The 15,798-nt window shown below is 40.4% G+C and overlaps 1 protein-coding gene across 3 annotated transcripts in view; it reads right to left on the reverse strand.

The window, feature by feature from the left end:
* Positions 1–537: 537 nt before the first annotated feature.
* Positions 538–15,798, reverse strand: part of TMCC3 (transmembrane and coiled-coil domain family 3) — a 143,446-nt gene continuing 128,185 nt past the window's right edge. For all 3 annotated transcript variants that reach the window (XM_057424764.1, XM_057424774.1, XM_057424755.1), the window contains exons 2-4: positions 5,327–6,225; positions 3,700–3,835; positions 538–940 (exon numbers count right to left, since the gene is read on the reverse strand). In XM_057424764.1, the coding sequence (XP_057280747.1) occupies positions 638–940; positions 3,700–3,835; positions 5,327–6,225 (1,338 nt within the window). In that variant the 3' untranslated portion in view covers positions 538–637. The remainder of the gene's footprint in view (positions 941–3,699; positions 3,836–5,326; positions 6,226–15,798) is intronic.

Raw genomic sequence — 15,798 nt, forward strand, 5'->3', positions numbered from 1 at the left:
AGAACAACCGATGACTGTTGATCACAGTTAGCACTGGTCTAATTTACAAACAATATACTCTCTGTGCAAAAAGGTTACTAGCAGAAGCATCAAGTTTTGCTGGTCCTGAAAACTAAAACTCCCATATACAGATATGCCTGAATTTAGAATCAAGAACTATTAACACATGTGACACTATCATTTGGCTTATCATTCTAGTTGGATCCATTAGTTATTAGTCTAACAGGGCTGACAATACACATTGCGGTGCACTCCCTCCTGATCACTCTCTCTGCACTCCAGCCTAGCAAAAAGCACGCCTCACACTTTGCAGTTGCCTGGATCCCTTGGTGGAGCATCACGCCATCTTTTGTGGGTGTGGATTTGCAAAGTGGAAAACCCATTGGATTAAGGCAGGAGACTGATATAAGCAAGCAGTTGGTCACAGATACAGCCAGTTAGACACAATCGGATTGAACAGGCAACAGACTGCCAACAAGTATGTATTTACACCTCAAAGTCCAGGAGTCTTTGTAGCCTTCTCCCTCCAGTCTGCACATTGAAACTGACAAAAATAATTTGTATACACACTGCACTTACAAAACAGCAAGGGGAGCGGTAACAAAAAATAAAAAGGAACGCAGCCAGGCCAGCGGCTTCATCTCGGTATGATCATCCTTTCTATGGCACAGACAATATGATCCCAGTTTTTACAAAATATTGCCAGCAGCGTCACTGCGAAAAAAGTGCAGATGATATGAAAGCGGCTCTTCATCATCGGAGCAATGAACTTCGCAATGGTAGAAACGCACACCAAGATGACAGTCATGAAGGCCAGGATCACGTTGATACATTTCCCCAGGAGCACTTTGGCATTAACGGTTTCGGACTGCTGTGCTTGCTGTTCTTGCTGGTGGAGCTCCAGTTTGGAGACCCGGGTCTGGCATGATTCCAAGGCTTCCTGGAGACAGAGAACAAGAATTAGGGCAGCTGGAATTCCATACACCACATTCCTGTTTTAGCTACAGAGCCACCCAGCAGCTAGAAGTCTAATTTATTACAGACTCCTAACATATGAATGAACCACCAACTTTTCTAAAGAAAATGAATGCACATCTCTATCTGCACATGTGTATGGCTGTCTGCTCAGGCATAAGGAAGTCTGACAGCACTCTCCGAAATGTAGTTTTTATATTTTTCATGCTTGAGAAAAAGGATTATAAGTGTAATGTCCGTGATGGATGTTTTCTGCATATGCTGATGTGATGAAACACTGGGAAAGCTGTTGCCATGGCAACTTTCACTACATTAAAACAGCAAAGTAAGTTTCTTCTTATATGCTATAGAAGACGTTAGGGTAGTACAGGCTTGCTGCGTTACTAATTAATCTACTTTGCAACACGTAGCATTTGATTTACACCACCTCTCTGGTCTACAATACTTTTCCTCTCAAAGCCACCCATAGTACAGTGCTGCGATGCGTCACAGAATCACAGAATGATTTAGGTTGGAAGGGACCTTAAAGCTCATACAGTTCCAACCCCCTTGCCATGAGCAGGGACACCTTCCACTAGACCAGGTTGCTCAAAGCCCCATCCAGCCTGGCCTTGAACACTGCCAGGGATGGGGCATTCCTCCATGCAACCTGTCAGCATGAAGGCTCATTAATCCATACCCCAAGCGGCAGCTGAGGCAGTGAAGAAATCTGTAGCGATACTTTAAGATATTCTCTCCGTCATGTGACATAATCCACTTAAAAGTCGTAAGTTTTGCCCTAAAGAAAGCAGACCTCTCTCTTCTGCTTGAGTGTGGACTAAAAATGGTTTTCAAGTAAAATGCTTCCTAAGACACTAAGCCACACTTAAGCCCTCTCAAAGTGAAACAGGGAAAACATTCTGACTGTTCCATATACTTGCCAAAATGCCATTTTTTGCTGAGTTTGCGATTTGGGCACCATGAACTTGACAAATGTTTACCACCATGTAAAAAGGAAAAATCATGCTCCAGCATCCCAACTTCCTTCCCCATTCTCAAACTCCAGACATTTTCTTTGCACTCCAGGGGTGTTCACCTGGTCATGCAGTAAGAAGCCGATTCAACCCAACCTTTTGTGTGAAAATAGACAAAACCACTGCACAGAGTTATCAGCTGCACACTGAACTGCCGTACCATGTGACCAGCCTGGCACCAAAGTCAGCACCAAGCATGTGGCACAGCACCTTACGAAAGATGGCTTCCTTTCATTGGTCCAAGAATTAGTGATAATACAGAAGATAGTTCTTAATGGGTGGCACAAAGTCCCTTACAGTTCATGCATGCTCTCCATTACACACTAAAGAACTTCCCTGCTTCTTTCTTCTACTCTGACCATAAGTTACTCCCAAATCATCTCGTGCTACATAAATCTACTCCCTGCAGTTCTGCACTGAGTGGTGGAGCAAATGTTTTAAAAACAATCTATCCATCCCTTCAGGACAGAGCACTCCAAAGGTAGGTTGTTACTTAAAATATCCACAATTTAAACACTTTTCCTCTATTTTTGCCTCTTTGCAAACCTCTAACAAGACAGGTTTAAACAGGCCCAACTATACAGAGATAAAAGAAACAAGGCTGCATTGGTGTAGCAATTCAGTCAGTTTTAGAAGTATCTGACACCCCTGCAGGGTTCTGCTAATGAGCTAGCAAACATTTCACAGCCCTTCTGCTGGAGAACTCTGGTCTCATTCCGTTTTCACATCCTCAGGATACCTTCACAGGAGTCCTGCATGAAACACCTCTCTTCTTTAAACCTACAAAGTAACCTATGAAATGCTTGGATTCAGTACCGTCCTTGCCCACTCTGTTCCCAGGAGTTTCCTAACTCTCACAGCAGCCAAGAAACAGTTTGATTGTCCTGCTGCCTGCGCTCTCTACACTTAAAAATGGGAGTGTAGGGGGGTACAGGACAGGGTTGGTTTGGGGTTTTTTACCATCTGACCCAATACAACAACAGCCTTTGAGCATTCCTCAGTAGTCAGTGAATTTAAACCCAAGGTAGGGCAAGCTAACGTTTTCAACAGTTTTCCCCACCTGCTCAGACTTTGCGCAGAACCATTATGCATTATGTAAATGCTTATATTGTATTCAGGTATTCAAGTCTGTAACTACATGCTGTCAGGACAAACTGTAGACATTATTACTGGCTTTTAAATGAAGCCAGGCATGACTACAGCTGCTTACTGAGGTGTACACACCCTACAGCTTTGATTACAGGGACTCTTGTGACCACAGAAAGTATTAAATTACAACTGTCAATTCTACAAGTTTATTTATCAATTAGCTCTCTTTTGACCTTACACTCAATTTATAATAAACCTTGCCAGTGATATGACTACATACAGGAGAAAGCCTGAGCAAGAGGTTTGTATTAGGACATTATCAAATACAAGGAGATTCAATTCCTTCCTCCTCAGGTGCAACAAATTAAACCAGGCCATTCTTTGTCCATAAGTCTGCCTAGGCTACAGCATCCATTCCAGCAAATAAAATTCTAAATCCATTGAAACAAGTGGAGACTGTCACCAATTTAAAAGTGCTAGATTTTCAACTTAAAACAGACAAAACATGAGCTTAAATGTTTACCCAGATTCCTTAAATACAAAGATGTAGAGAGAAGCAAGTGTTTCACAGTACAAGATCTGTGAAAAATCTTACAAGTTTATTATAAGGAAAAACAAGTACCTGAACATCCCGTGATCGCTCATACGCCTGATAGGCCACTTTCTCCTCTATGCTGGCTAGCTCTTGTTTCAAGTTTGCTGTCTCATGTTGATGTAGATCAGTGAGGTCATTTAACTGGTCCTCCAATCTTTCATATCTTATTAGGAGAAAAGGTCTAAATTTAGTGCCTTCTATTCAAGTAATGCTTAATCATGAAAACAATTACACATTCTAAAAGCTAATTTCTGTGTACTATGGATTCATCTGATTGGCATTATAGAGCACAGAGAAATCAGGTGGAACTTTGGAAACCCTCCATAGGCATTTATTCAGCAAATTGAAAGCCTTTTTTGAGTATTTCTTGCTGGCAGTGGATGTTAAAAAGCAAATATTTGTACATCATTGGCAAATTATATGAACGATAAACAGTGCCTAAGGACATCCAACTCACATTTTTCCACTTCTCACTCTTCATTTAGAGAAGAAGATATGTTTCATAAGTGAGCTTGAGCCAGTTAACAGCTCACAAGTAGTGAAAGGAAAAAATACATTCCCCTGGATCCCCTCTCACAACTGCAAGGTCCTGCCATTCATGTGCACTGCCTGTTCTGTCACATCTGTGTGCAGTAAACCAGTTCAACTAGATCAGAAAACTAAAATTGGGGTTTTTGTGTGAATTTCTAAAGTGATTTAATATACAAACAGGCAAACAATGTGGTCACAAAAATGATAGAGGCAAATTTGTCTAGCTATGGAAGCACTGGTGGCAGGAGGCTTGAGACATCAATGGCAGTGAGCTGTCAGAAAAGGCTGCTCTGCCTTCTCCTGAAGCCCAGTCCCAAGTCCAGTAAACCATTTGCTCTGTTCTCTCCTTCTCCATGTTACCACCTGATACCCACCTTTCCCTTCTATTTCAAGAACTATAAACAAGGCAAATGTTAAATATTGCATTTCATACTGTTTGCCCATTAGTGTAGTAAAGACTTCAGGTGTCAACACTTACTTTAACAAGTGATATGACAAATGGGATATAGGTACAGGAGGTGCAAGCCTCTGCAGAACATATCTCTCTTCCCACAGTGGATGGTAAAGGAATTAACTACCAAGTAACAAATGCAAGAAGGGGTTGTGCTACAGCACTTAAAATCACATTTCACAGCTGTGTTACATCAGGGTACAAAGTGACATTGCATCCATGATAGCAATGCTTCTGAGAATTGTCTGGAGAGGTAAGCAGGACTGAAGGCTACACTTAACAGCTCTAAGTCAGCTCTGCTATACTGTAGACTGATTAGCAATTTTCAAGCCCCAGTAGATTACAATCCTTCCATTGGTTCCAAATCAGTTGGCATCTTATATGTGGTATTCATATAATGCAGTATGTCAGATGAGAGAATTTTCTGACAAGCCTTCAACAAAAGGCAAAGAGCTACCACATCATTTGATAGGAAATTTTAATGTTCTACATGTTTTTTCAGTTAGTGGAAGGAGTGGAATATTTTGGTACCAGATATTGACTGGAATTATTTTTTCCTCTTGCTTCTGAAATATCACACACACAAGCACATGCCACATTTACACTTTCCAAACAGCTTCTATGCTCATTCAAAAGTCATTTCAAGACAGCAGTTAAAAAAAAATAAAATACCTATATCTTTCCTCTTGTAACATCTGAGAAATAAAGCCATAGTCTCTTTTAAACTGTGTTTTTAAATTCTCTATATCATCAGCTAATTGGGACTGTGTCTCCTTGATTTCTCTTATTTCCTCCAAAATCATGGAAAGCTTTCCTTGGCTGTCCAGAGTACTTGCCACAGCAGGACCAAAGGAAGTATTCCCATTACTATCTGCTGAGCCAGAGGTCCCACTTGAGCATTCATCATCACTAACATATTTTGGTTTGGCAACGATAGTGGCACTGCCCCCGTATGTTCTGGAACTTGTTTCTGGCCGAAATTCATCCAAGGTGTTTTTGAGATGAGCAATGTTGTCTGCACTACCAAATTTGTTTCGGATCAGGTTTGCAAACTCTCTAGACTTGCTGAAAACAAAGACAGGTGGTGTCAAAGACACACCTGGCACACCCGACTTGCTGCTCTCTGTTCCGTGCCCAGAGGTACGAGATTTGCCATGCTGAACATCTTTCAAGTTATCTTTGGAAGTATCCTTAGTAGTTTTGGAAGATCCATTTTGTTCAATATCTTTGAGCTTTTTGTGGTACTGTTCCAATTTCTTCTGTAGCTGGGCAATGGAGTGGGCAGACTTCTGGTTCTTTTTCTCAAAGACTTGCTTAATGCGCCCAGCTTGTTGCTTGTCTGCACTATTTACCAGTTTCAAATACTCAGCCACATTGCCATCTCGAGCTGTTTGTTCAACTTTGATTTGTTCTGTAACCTTGAGGATTTTCTGTTTCAAGCTATCTGCACTGAGTTTAACTTTGTGAAACTCCAGGACCCCATCTGGTACATCAAAGTTCAGGTTAGTGTCAGAGCCTCCACGGCGGATATTAAGTGGTAAACTCAGGGTATTCATGTCATGTCTTTCCACCTGAGAGAGAAAAAGAAAAAAGAATTTGAATTTTACTTCTTTAAATCCAACTTTCGGTTTCCTTTTCCACTTGTAATTGTAACAAGTGCACAATACAAAGTAGCTGATAGTAGCAAAACAGAATTAACTTCTCTTTGAAACCAAGCAGTGTTTTTCTTGACTTCCCTAGGTTGACGAATGGCCTAAGGAACTGCCTGTCTCTAGTAAGAAAGCAGTGAGATGAATTAAGAGTGCAAAGCATTCCAGTATATAATTTATCAGAATCACTTACTTTTATTCACAAAATCAGAACAACACCTGGTTAGAAAAGGTTCCTAAATATATTGTTTATCATTGAGAGTTTCAAGCAGATCCTGACTGATAATCACTGCATTATCTCTCTCAGAAATCAAACACTGATAAGAGATGTGAGCAGAGTTTTCCCTCTACAGCAGTGTTACACTGTTCAGTATATTTTACCAGATTAAAGTCCTTTTTTGGTACATGCTCCTCCCATTCCAATCCCCCACACAATTCAAAGTTTTTGCACAAGCAGCTGAAAGTTCTTGGAAATTTACTGCATGCTTCTGCAGGAACCAGATGCTGGTTTTTAGTGAAAGACCACAGTGAAAGAACTGGCTCACAGTTGACTTTGCATACTTGATAACGATGCTCAACAACTTGGTCTGCTGTGGTTCAGTCTGTTTTAAAAGCAAAGTGTGTGTGCGTATAGCATATATATACTATAGCATGTATAGTGAAAGCATATATAGTATATATATGTAGTGAGTATATATATACACATATATACACCATATATATACTATATATGCTTTCACTCAAGTATAAGATCTGTATACCTTCACCATGCTCTCAGGAAATGTAACAAAACCAGGCAGGCAACTTTGTCACCACACAAACACAACAGATTGTTTTTCTCAACAGAAAGGCAAGACAGTCTGATACAAAACATTAAAAGTATTTATTCGTATAAAGTCAAAACCACAGAGGAAGCATGAGACAAGAGTGATCCAACCAAAATAGCTTCATCCCTATTACCATATTGTGCTAGCCTCTGTGACAAAGACAGCACATGTCATTAAAGCTGTCACAGCATCATGTCTACAGAGACTGCTTAACAGATGCTCTAGTGAGAATGGGTTCTCAGGGCTTTGACACCAGAGGGAACTAACACAATTGCTCAGGCAAGACCATGCAGAGGTAAGAGAGAAGCTGTATCAAAGTGGCTTTCAGTGAAAGCATTTCAGAAATGCTTCAAAATGCCCGAGGTAATATGTTAAAAGTTTGATTTCCAACTGCAGTGTTTGTTATTGTCTGCAATACTGAAGATCTTTTAGCAAGACCTGTCCACACATACATGTCCAGTGGTCTTTTTCTTGATTAAAAACACCCATAAAACATCATTAAGCACTGCTGTAAGGTTGGTTTTCCCATCCTGGTACAGTTTTGGTGGCCAGCCCTCCTGGAAATTCTCTCCAGCTTTCGTATGTTGCCCTTAAAATACAGGCTCATGAACCAGACATGGTGTCCAACTGTTAATGACACACATACTGCACAGATTGATCAAGATAACTATTCTCACCCCATGTCTATCATGCTGGCCTATAAACGCAGACGGGGTAATACATCCATAAAATTGAATCTGTACTTGACCATTTCAGAGACAGGATCATCTCTACTCCTACTTTATATTCTTATCATTATATTCTTATATTACTGAGGATTACAGTACTCTGTAGTTTGTTTGCTTGTTTTTGCTACTGCACTACTCAGGATAGAAACTAGGCAACATAAAAATTCACATTCACCAGCCTCTAAGAAAAATGGACACTCGAAAAAAAGCAAACTAAAGAGTTTTGGAGTTGACAATTCCTTGGGGAGAATACTGGTTAATGGTGATCTCCATCTATTCCAAGGCTTAAACCAGTGCTATGGCCTAATAGCTCTGCACTTAACCAGTTTGTTAATCAGTGGAGCCATAGGCCTAATTATTAAAAAGAGGTGCAAGTAATCTTTACAAATGCATACAAATTGTATACAACGTATCATCAGCCATATGTCCTTCACAGAAAGTCTACTTTATTGATATCTCATTTTAGTATTTGCACAGATCTGACACATATGGATGGTGTTCTACATTCAGGGTGATACCTAATTGAAAGAGTAAAAAAAGTCACAAGTGTCAAAACTATCTTCCTTGTTTTGTTATATTTATTTTTTTAGTCTTAGAAATATAACTAATAGGAAAAAAAGAGCTTTTACAGATCACTTTAAAAAGTGATAACATGCATAATACTGTTGTGGTAGCTAAAACATGCACTTAATATAAGCAAAAATAGTTTGACATCAGACTTGTATCTTTTCAAGCTCATAGAGCAAAGAAAACCAGTCAAAGCAAAGAGCTGAAAAGCTGAAATACCAGATCTGTACCCCATTTTGCAAACATTTCTTTAAATGGATTTACTGTGTCTGGACAAATTGAGTAAAGAGAAAAAGCTTGGTATTTAACAATAGTTTCCTGAAAGAACCTAAGACATTTCTGAATAAGCTTTGGCACAAAACTACTCTGTAATAAATAAAAGAATTCCATATACACACAAGACAGATCCATCACTGATGTCATTCAGGACAAGCTGCACATACTTCCAAGAATGGGTGAGTCCGTCTCTAACCTTTACACAGCATTAAGTGTTTACTTCCTTAGTACAAAAATAGTCTAAAAATGTATTTTAATAATTGGATACAAGCCCAAACCAGATCCCTTCTCCCTTATGTCCTCTCCCTCACTAGAGTCTCTAGTGTTCAGCAAGCTCTATCATCATCATGCACCCCATGCCTTCCTGGAACTTCAAGGTCACAACAGCAATAGAGATAAATAGAACAATAGCATTGAAGGAATACATCTGCTGAAAGCCACGTTGTTTTTGGAGCTGAGGAAATCAATTAGCATATGGCAAATCTGCTTCTGAAATGAGTAAGACCAGTCATCGGGTCAGTGCAAATTCAGTGACATTTAGAGAAGAATTGTGTCTAAGTTCCCAAAACACTGCTAGGAGTAGGCTTTTTAGCTCACTAGATGAAGAGCTCACCAAGGGTACAGAAAAACATCCAATACATTCCTCTGTCTGACTGTATTTGGCCAAAATGGCAGGTGTTCTCTTGCCATCATGCTGCAAGGTTGGGTCAAGCAAGAGAGGCTATTGAAATCTTATATATGTTCACGTAATGCACCTGTTGTTGTTTGGGCTTTAGTTTGGTTTTGTGTTTTTTTGTTTAGAGTTTGTTGTTTGCTTTGTTTGGTTGTGGTTTGGTTGTTTTTTTTTTGCAGGGGAGGGGCTGTTTATTTGGATGTTTGGGAATGTTTTTTAAGCAAGCAGACACTGAAGAACTCAGGTATCTCTAGACAAGTGGCCTATTACTTGTCTCCTACCTGGATGAGGTAGAACACTTGTGCAAAGATCCATTTGTGATTGCTTTACAGCTCAAAACTAATACACCAGAGGTCAAACTTCAAATCCACTCCCAAATCCTCCTTGCTGCAAGTCTCATCTTGAGATGAGAATTGCCCTGTGTTCCCAACTAGCACTCCTTCCTGAAGCACTGTAAGGATAGCATGCACTTTCTGCTGTATTGAATACCCAGTTCCCTATACAGAGCAGAAAACTGTCAGTAGGAGTCTGAGATGCTGCCTCACCCTGCAGGGACAGACGCACTCTCCTGCGATGTGGATTCAAATCCTCCCACATGCAGGAGACTGAACACACATCACCCTCAAACTATGGGAGTGCTCTTCCAGCTATTTGGGGAGAGATGATGAATGCCACCCATGCCATAGTTCTTTGTTACTCCTGGGTCACTAGCACCTGGCAAGGGCACCAAGATATTAATAATAAAGAATTTGGTTGATTTTATATAAATTTTAAAGATTTTCATTGTGGTTGCCAAAGATAGATATAGCTATAGATATATATACACACAGAGTGGTGGCCTCAATGGCCAAAATGGGACCATATTTTTTTTCAGGAAGAAGCACTTAAAGAAAGAAGTATGGAATAATCATACATCTCTCCTGTGACAATAACAATTAATAGGGAGCTGGGGATTAGCAATAGATGAGAGGATGCAGTCTTGAGACAAGTGGTAACACAAGGAAGACAAAGCACTAGCCCAGGGTCTGAAGAAATATGAGATATGCACAGGATCTGGCTTCTAGGAAAACCAGGATAAAAAAAGACCAAAAACAATCTGCATGTGATAACTGTGATAACCCTAGCTGGTGTTAGCTTGGAAGAAGAAATCTGGGGCTTGGAGAGACCACTGCATTTTGTGGTATACATTTTGTTAAAACCCAGTTGAGAACTAATTGTAATGTTTGTGCTGCTTGAAGACTAGCTTTTAAGAACAGTAATTTGGGAGTGCAGCAATTCAGGCTCTTTGCCTGCATCACAGCCAGACACCACAGACTACTAGATAAGTACCTCTTAGAGGCCAAGCAACTTCCTTCTGCCCCAACCCCCTTTTTCCAAGGAGCCAAGCAGATCCCTGACTGTGTGGCCAAGCTCATCATGCAGCCCATCCCAACCCAAAATCCAGTGCTTCCAAAGGGATAGCAGAGTAACTGCTTGGTTCAACAAACATAGGCACACTGCTAGGTACCTTTCATTACACATGAACAGGCAGGTACACTTTCCATCTTCAACAGTAAGTGGAGAGCTGCGTAAAAGGTAACATGCCATTCATAAAGAAGCACTCCGAGCACAAAAGCACTTTGAAAACCCAATCACAGAAGCAAGGATTGGGATTTTATTGGCATCATAACAATCTACATATTGTCTCACTGTCTGCAAAAGCAACCCAAAGCTGAGATCTGGAGGCCATGCTACCAATGAGCCCAGAGCATGAAAGGACCCATGTGCCCAAATGCCCCCAGTAAGACTGATGGAAAGGGGTTCCACATGGACAGGAACTGCTGAATGGTGAGAACACCATGCTTAACAGCCTGTGTAGATTGACCATTATAGCCTTTGGCTGCAAAATGTAAAGCAGATGTAGAAGGTTATTTCTTCCCCAAAGATCCCATGTGGGATCCATTTGGGAAAAATAAATCAGTAGAGAGCATGCAACCCACCCTCAAGCCCACATCTTGGCTGCTCAGATGAATCACTTCCTGTGTTCCACTGGCTGCGTCAATGGCTCTCCACCAACAAACTAGAGCTCAGCCACCTGTGTTTAGGTGTCAAACTGAACTCTATTGTTTATTTTATCATTTTTTTTTTCATACTCTTTCAAGAACTGGCTGAAAGAAGCAGAGAGGAAAAGCATTTGCAAGACAGTCCCTTGACTGCAAATATGGATCAGCCTCCAGACAGCACATATCTCTAGGTTGCCTCGCTAACAGAAGCATAAAGACACAAAGCGATCTACTTGCTCAAGTGGCTTAAAGGTGGTTCATTTTATTTCTCTCCCCAAACAGCCTCATTACCATCCCCAGTCATAGCTGGGCAAGCTAAACAGAAGCATATAATGACAATTTAAGTCTATCTTGCAAGACTTTTAGAGGGGTATCTGATTAGAGTTTAGGAAAAGGATCCCATAAGAAACATACAAGATAGGATTAAGGCAGCTTTAAAGCTTTTAGGGTTTAGCAATAGCAACAAAAATAACCAGGAGTAATTCTTTTTTTGTCAACAAGTATACATTCACTAGAGGCACAGGGGTTCCAATGGGTAAAAGAACACGCAGAGGAGCTTTTGTTGCTTTTCCAGCAGAAATGTGGGGAGAGTTTTACTGCCTCTTTCACATTCGCTGCTCCTTCTAGAATCCATAGGAGAGAAGTCCTTCATGGGATGCTTAAAATAGTGCTTAATTATCATAAAAGACCTTAAGCTATAGAAAATCAGCCCCCCAAACTGCTGTACAGTATGTTACAGCAAAACACTTTCTGCCCCTGTTTTTTTTAAAGAGCCACTTAATAGTAATATCCAGAAGTACCTACAGAGAACATTGTACTAATAATCATGCAGAGGGTTGAAAATACAGGAATGGAGGGAAACTGCTTCTACTTTTTTAGTGGGGAAGCCAGAGACCCAGCTCAGGTGATTTGTCTGAGACCACATGGCAAATGCTGATGGAGTCAACTAACACAGAAGATTGTTCTTTTACCATCAACAGTTCCTCTATCACCTACCAAAAAGACAAACAGTAAAGCTGTAAGGTGTCTCACTAACACACATCAGGGGATTATTCCACGTGGTAGCCAAAGATAATCCCAGATACCTTTGGCAGGTACCTTCCCTTCAGTATTCAAAGGCTGTGGAGCTTCAAGGCCATTTCATGAGTGAGGCATCATACAGAGGCAGACTAGCTTTGGACACTTACCAACATGTTCTCATACTTAGGAAAATTCAGTTGTTATACTAAGCAACTTAGGCAAGACTTCAGCTATAGCACCCACTCCTCAGGGCCAGTTTGATCTCCTATCTTTCCCTTCCCTCCATCCTATTTCTTTTTATTAGCACCACAGAGCTGAGACTGTGAGCATCAGCACCTCGAGGAAGATGGAGATGTGCTTGTAAGTTCAGTTTAAGCAGGAAAAAAAATGCTTTAAAACAAACTCTGTAGAAAGCAACTCAAAGAAAGCATCTACATGTAAGCTCTGGTGTTACTATAACAACAGCTTTTACTCTTAATTTGGTTGATGCTAAGTGGCCAGGTATAAGCTGTAACCCAGTTAAGTTCACATCAACATTGTTTTGCCCCAGTTCAAAGTAGGAGTATCCAGAAACAACCTTTTATCTGATTTCTAATTAAAGGACTGAACTAAGGCCAAATTAGGTAGATCACTGCTTGTGTGTAAATACGTCTCTAGATATGGCACTATTCCAGATCAGACTAACAATGGAAGAAGAGAACAATGGGGGGAAGAGGCAGTTTTCTGCTTCACTGCCAATGCCAGCTCCTTCAAAATCCAACAACATCCACTGAAAAGTCTCTCGTGTCATGACTTGCGCTCGGTCCCGTTCCAGATTTTTCCACAGCATAAAACTGACACGAGTAAACCAGTTCCAATATAAACAATTTTTGTGCCTAGACACTGCAAACTTCAACAGGCCTTTATAAAAGTAAGTGAGTTGCTTCCCATTTACTGTCCAGCAGTCATCAGTCATGTAAAAACAGAAACATCACTGTCCTGGCCAAGGAAAACAAGAGAGTGATGAATTAACACTCAGATCTACCATGCTCAAGTTTCTTAACAGTGGGCAAGAGATAGGTTCCACACCCGACTGTTAAACTATTTTGCTTCAGATCAGTCCCACTCTTCAAGTAAGTGCCATTAACTGAACAGTCGTTCAAATACTCTCTCCTGGCTTCTTACATAAAAATGTTACCTTTACATGTATGTTCCTTCTGTCTCAGGTTTCCATAGCAATAGAAGGAAATTCTTGGGAGCCATAGGTTCTACACAGGGGATTCCATTGTGAAGTGCTTCTGAGGAGCCTGCACTCCCACTCCCCTGGAGTAGAGTGCCTTTCACCTGACACACATCCCTCAAAATGCAGCCACTATGAATCAGTGTGGGGGTGGCATGTCTTTGAAGAGTGATGCAAGACATTCTGTATCTCTTCCTGTAGACTGATTGTTCAACTCACTTTTAGTGTTTCCAAGAAGTGCTCCTTCCCTCTCCACAGCTTTCATGCATTTTCTCCCCCCTCCCATTCAATAACCTTTCTTTTGAACAAAATGCTCAGAGGCAAGAATAAAATTTCCAGAATACTGTGAGGCATTCTGCAAAGCCAACTGCTATACATTTTCATTTATTAAAACCTTTCCTATAACTGAGAATTTGATAAAAAAACCCAGCCATGTCCCTCCTATGACTAACCACTTCTCACAATTACAGCAGATACTCCTCCTTTCTCACCACTTGTGATTTAGAGTGTGCTTTCTTTTGTATCATTCCATTGTCTAACCTCACATTGCTAATTACCTATTCCATGTTGATAAAGCCACAACAGGTCACCTGCTCCCTCCACCTGGTTATTACGAGTTGCACAGTCAACTCTTAATTTCACTATTCTTTGGATTGCCTAAGCATCTCCTGAAAATCCCAGCTCCTGGAACTGTACAGTCATACAAGAGACTCACAGGGAATATTACAAGGTTTCTTGCCCTCAGTTACAGAGAAACTACTCCCACATCTAATTTACTAGTCAACAACCAACTGAGTCCTCCTTCTCCAAAATATAAACAACATTAAGGCAATTTTAAATATATGATTTACAGATCTAGAAAAATGAAGCCCACAACCCAACATTGATGTTATAAAGTCTAATTCATGACTTCTTGTTACTTTGAGTGGCAACACTTATATAAAACCTCTTTTGTAAGAGGAACATTAAGACTTTACAGCAGCAGGGAATTTTGGAGGTACCACCACTCTGAGATTAAACATTCCAGATCCAAACAAATTGGCCATCATAGGCAGAAGACCTGGACATGGGGATTTTGTTTGGTTTAACCATCACAAAACTTTCATTTATAAACAAGAGAACAATAGCTCCATCACACAAGATTTTTTCACTTGCTTTAATACTGCAGCAGCACATCCGGAGCATATAAACAATTACATCTTGTCCTGTATGTGAACCAAGTCACTTACTCCAAGGAGCCTGCACTTGCTTCTTCCCTTTTCCTTCCCCTTCTCTCCACACTGGGCTGATAAAGTGAAATCTCAAAAATAAGTTTCTCTTACATCAGCAGCTCTGCCATACAAAGGTCTTTTAGTTCATTTTATGATAGAAAGGCCTAATCAGAAGATAAGGTCTGCTTTACTACATTACGCAAATAACAACCACAGGCTGCCTAATAAGCAGCTTAGATGTCATTTCTCACTATTATGGGAACTACTAGAAGGCTTAGAGCTGGGGCTTTGATTCCTCTTTAAGAACACTTCACACATACCTGATATTCCTCCATCTCTCTAACTTTTAGATTTAAGGGGCTTTAAGCTTTGCTTGTCCATTAAGTTCAATGCCCAGCAGCCCTCCTGCCAGGTGTCAGCAGCAAACAAACCAACCTGTTCGAACTTGGAAGTGTGCTGAACACTACAATGTCTCTCCTTCACCTCTCCTCCTCTGCACTCCTATCCTTACACTTTAGGCTGCTCCTCAGGAAAGGAGCTCCATTTTGAAAAGTATTTTATTTACCTCTTTGTAATACCTAGTACCTCTCTCCACAACTTCATTTTTAAAAGCTTATTATACACTCAAAGTTTCGCTATTTGCACATTACACACGTGTGCATATTTTTGTTCCACATCTGATATCTAAGGCTTGTATTTGTACTTAATACCAGAAATAAGACCAAAGGCAGAGAACTGCAGGGAGACTGGGCCACCACAAATCCAGAGTTTGGCCATACTTCATGATCTACATATACTGAAAGAAATAAAAAGAAAAGTCCAGGAAAGACAAGAGACATGAGAGGTTTTATTTTAAAGCTTACCTTATTAAAAAAAAAATTGTTTTTATTAACAAAATCGTATTTCATTATGCAAGATGAGGACAACTAAAA

The sequence above is a fragment of the Pezoporus wallicus genome, unplaced genomic scaffold, assembly GCF_028554395.1.
Source record: "Pezoporus wallicus isolate ANWC-B61680 ecotype Strahan unplaced genomic scaffold, APGP_CSIRO_Pwel_v1 scaffold_3294, whole genome shotgun sequence".
Classification (NCBI taxonomy): Eukaryota; Metazoa; Chordata; class Aves; order Psittaciformes; family Psittacidae; genus Pezoporus; species Pezoporus wallicus.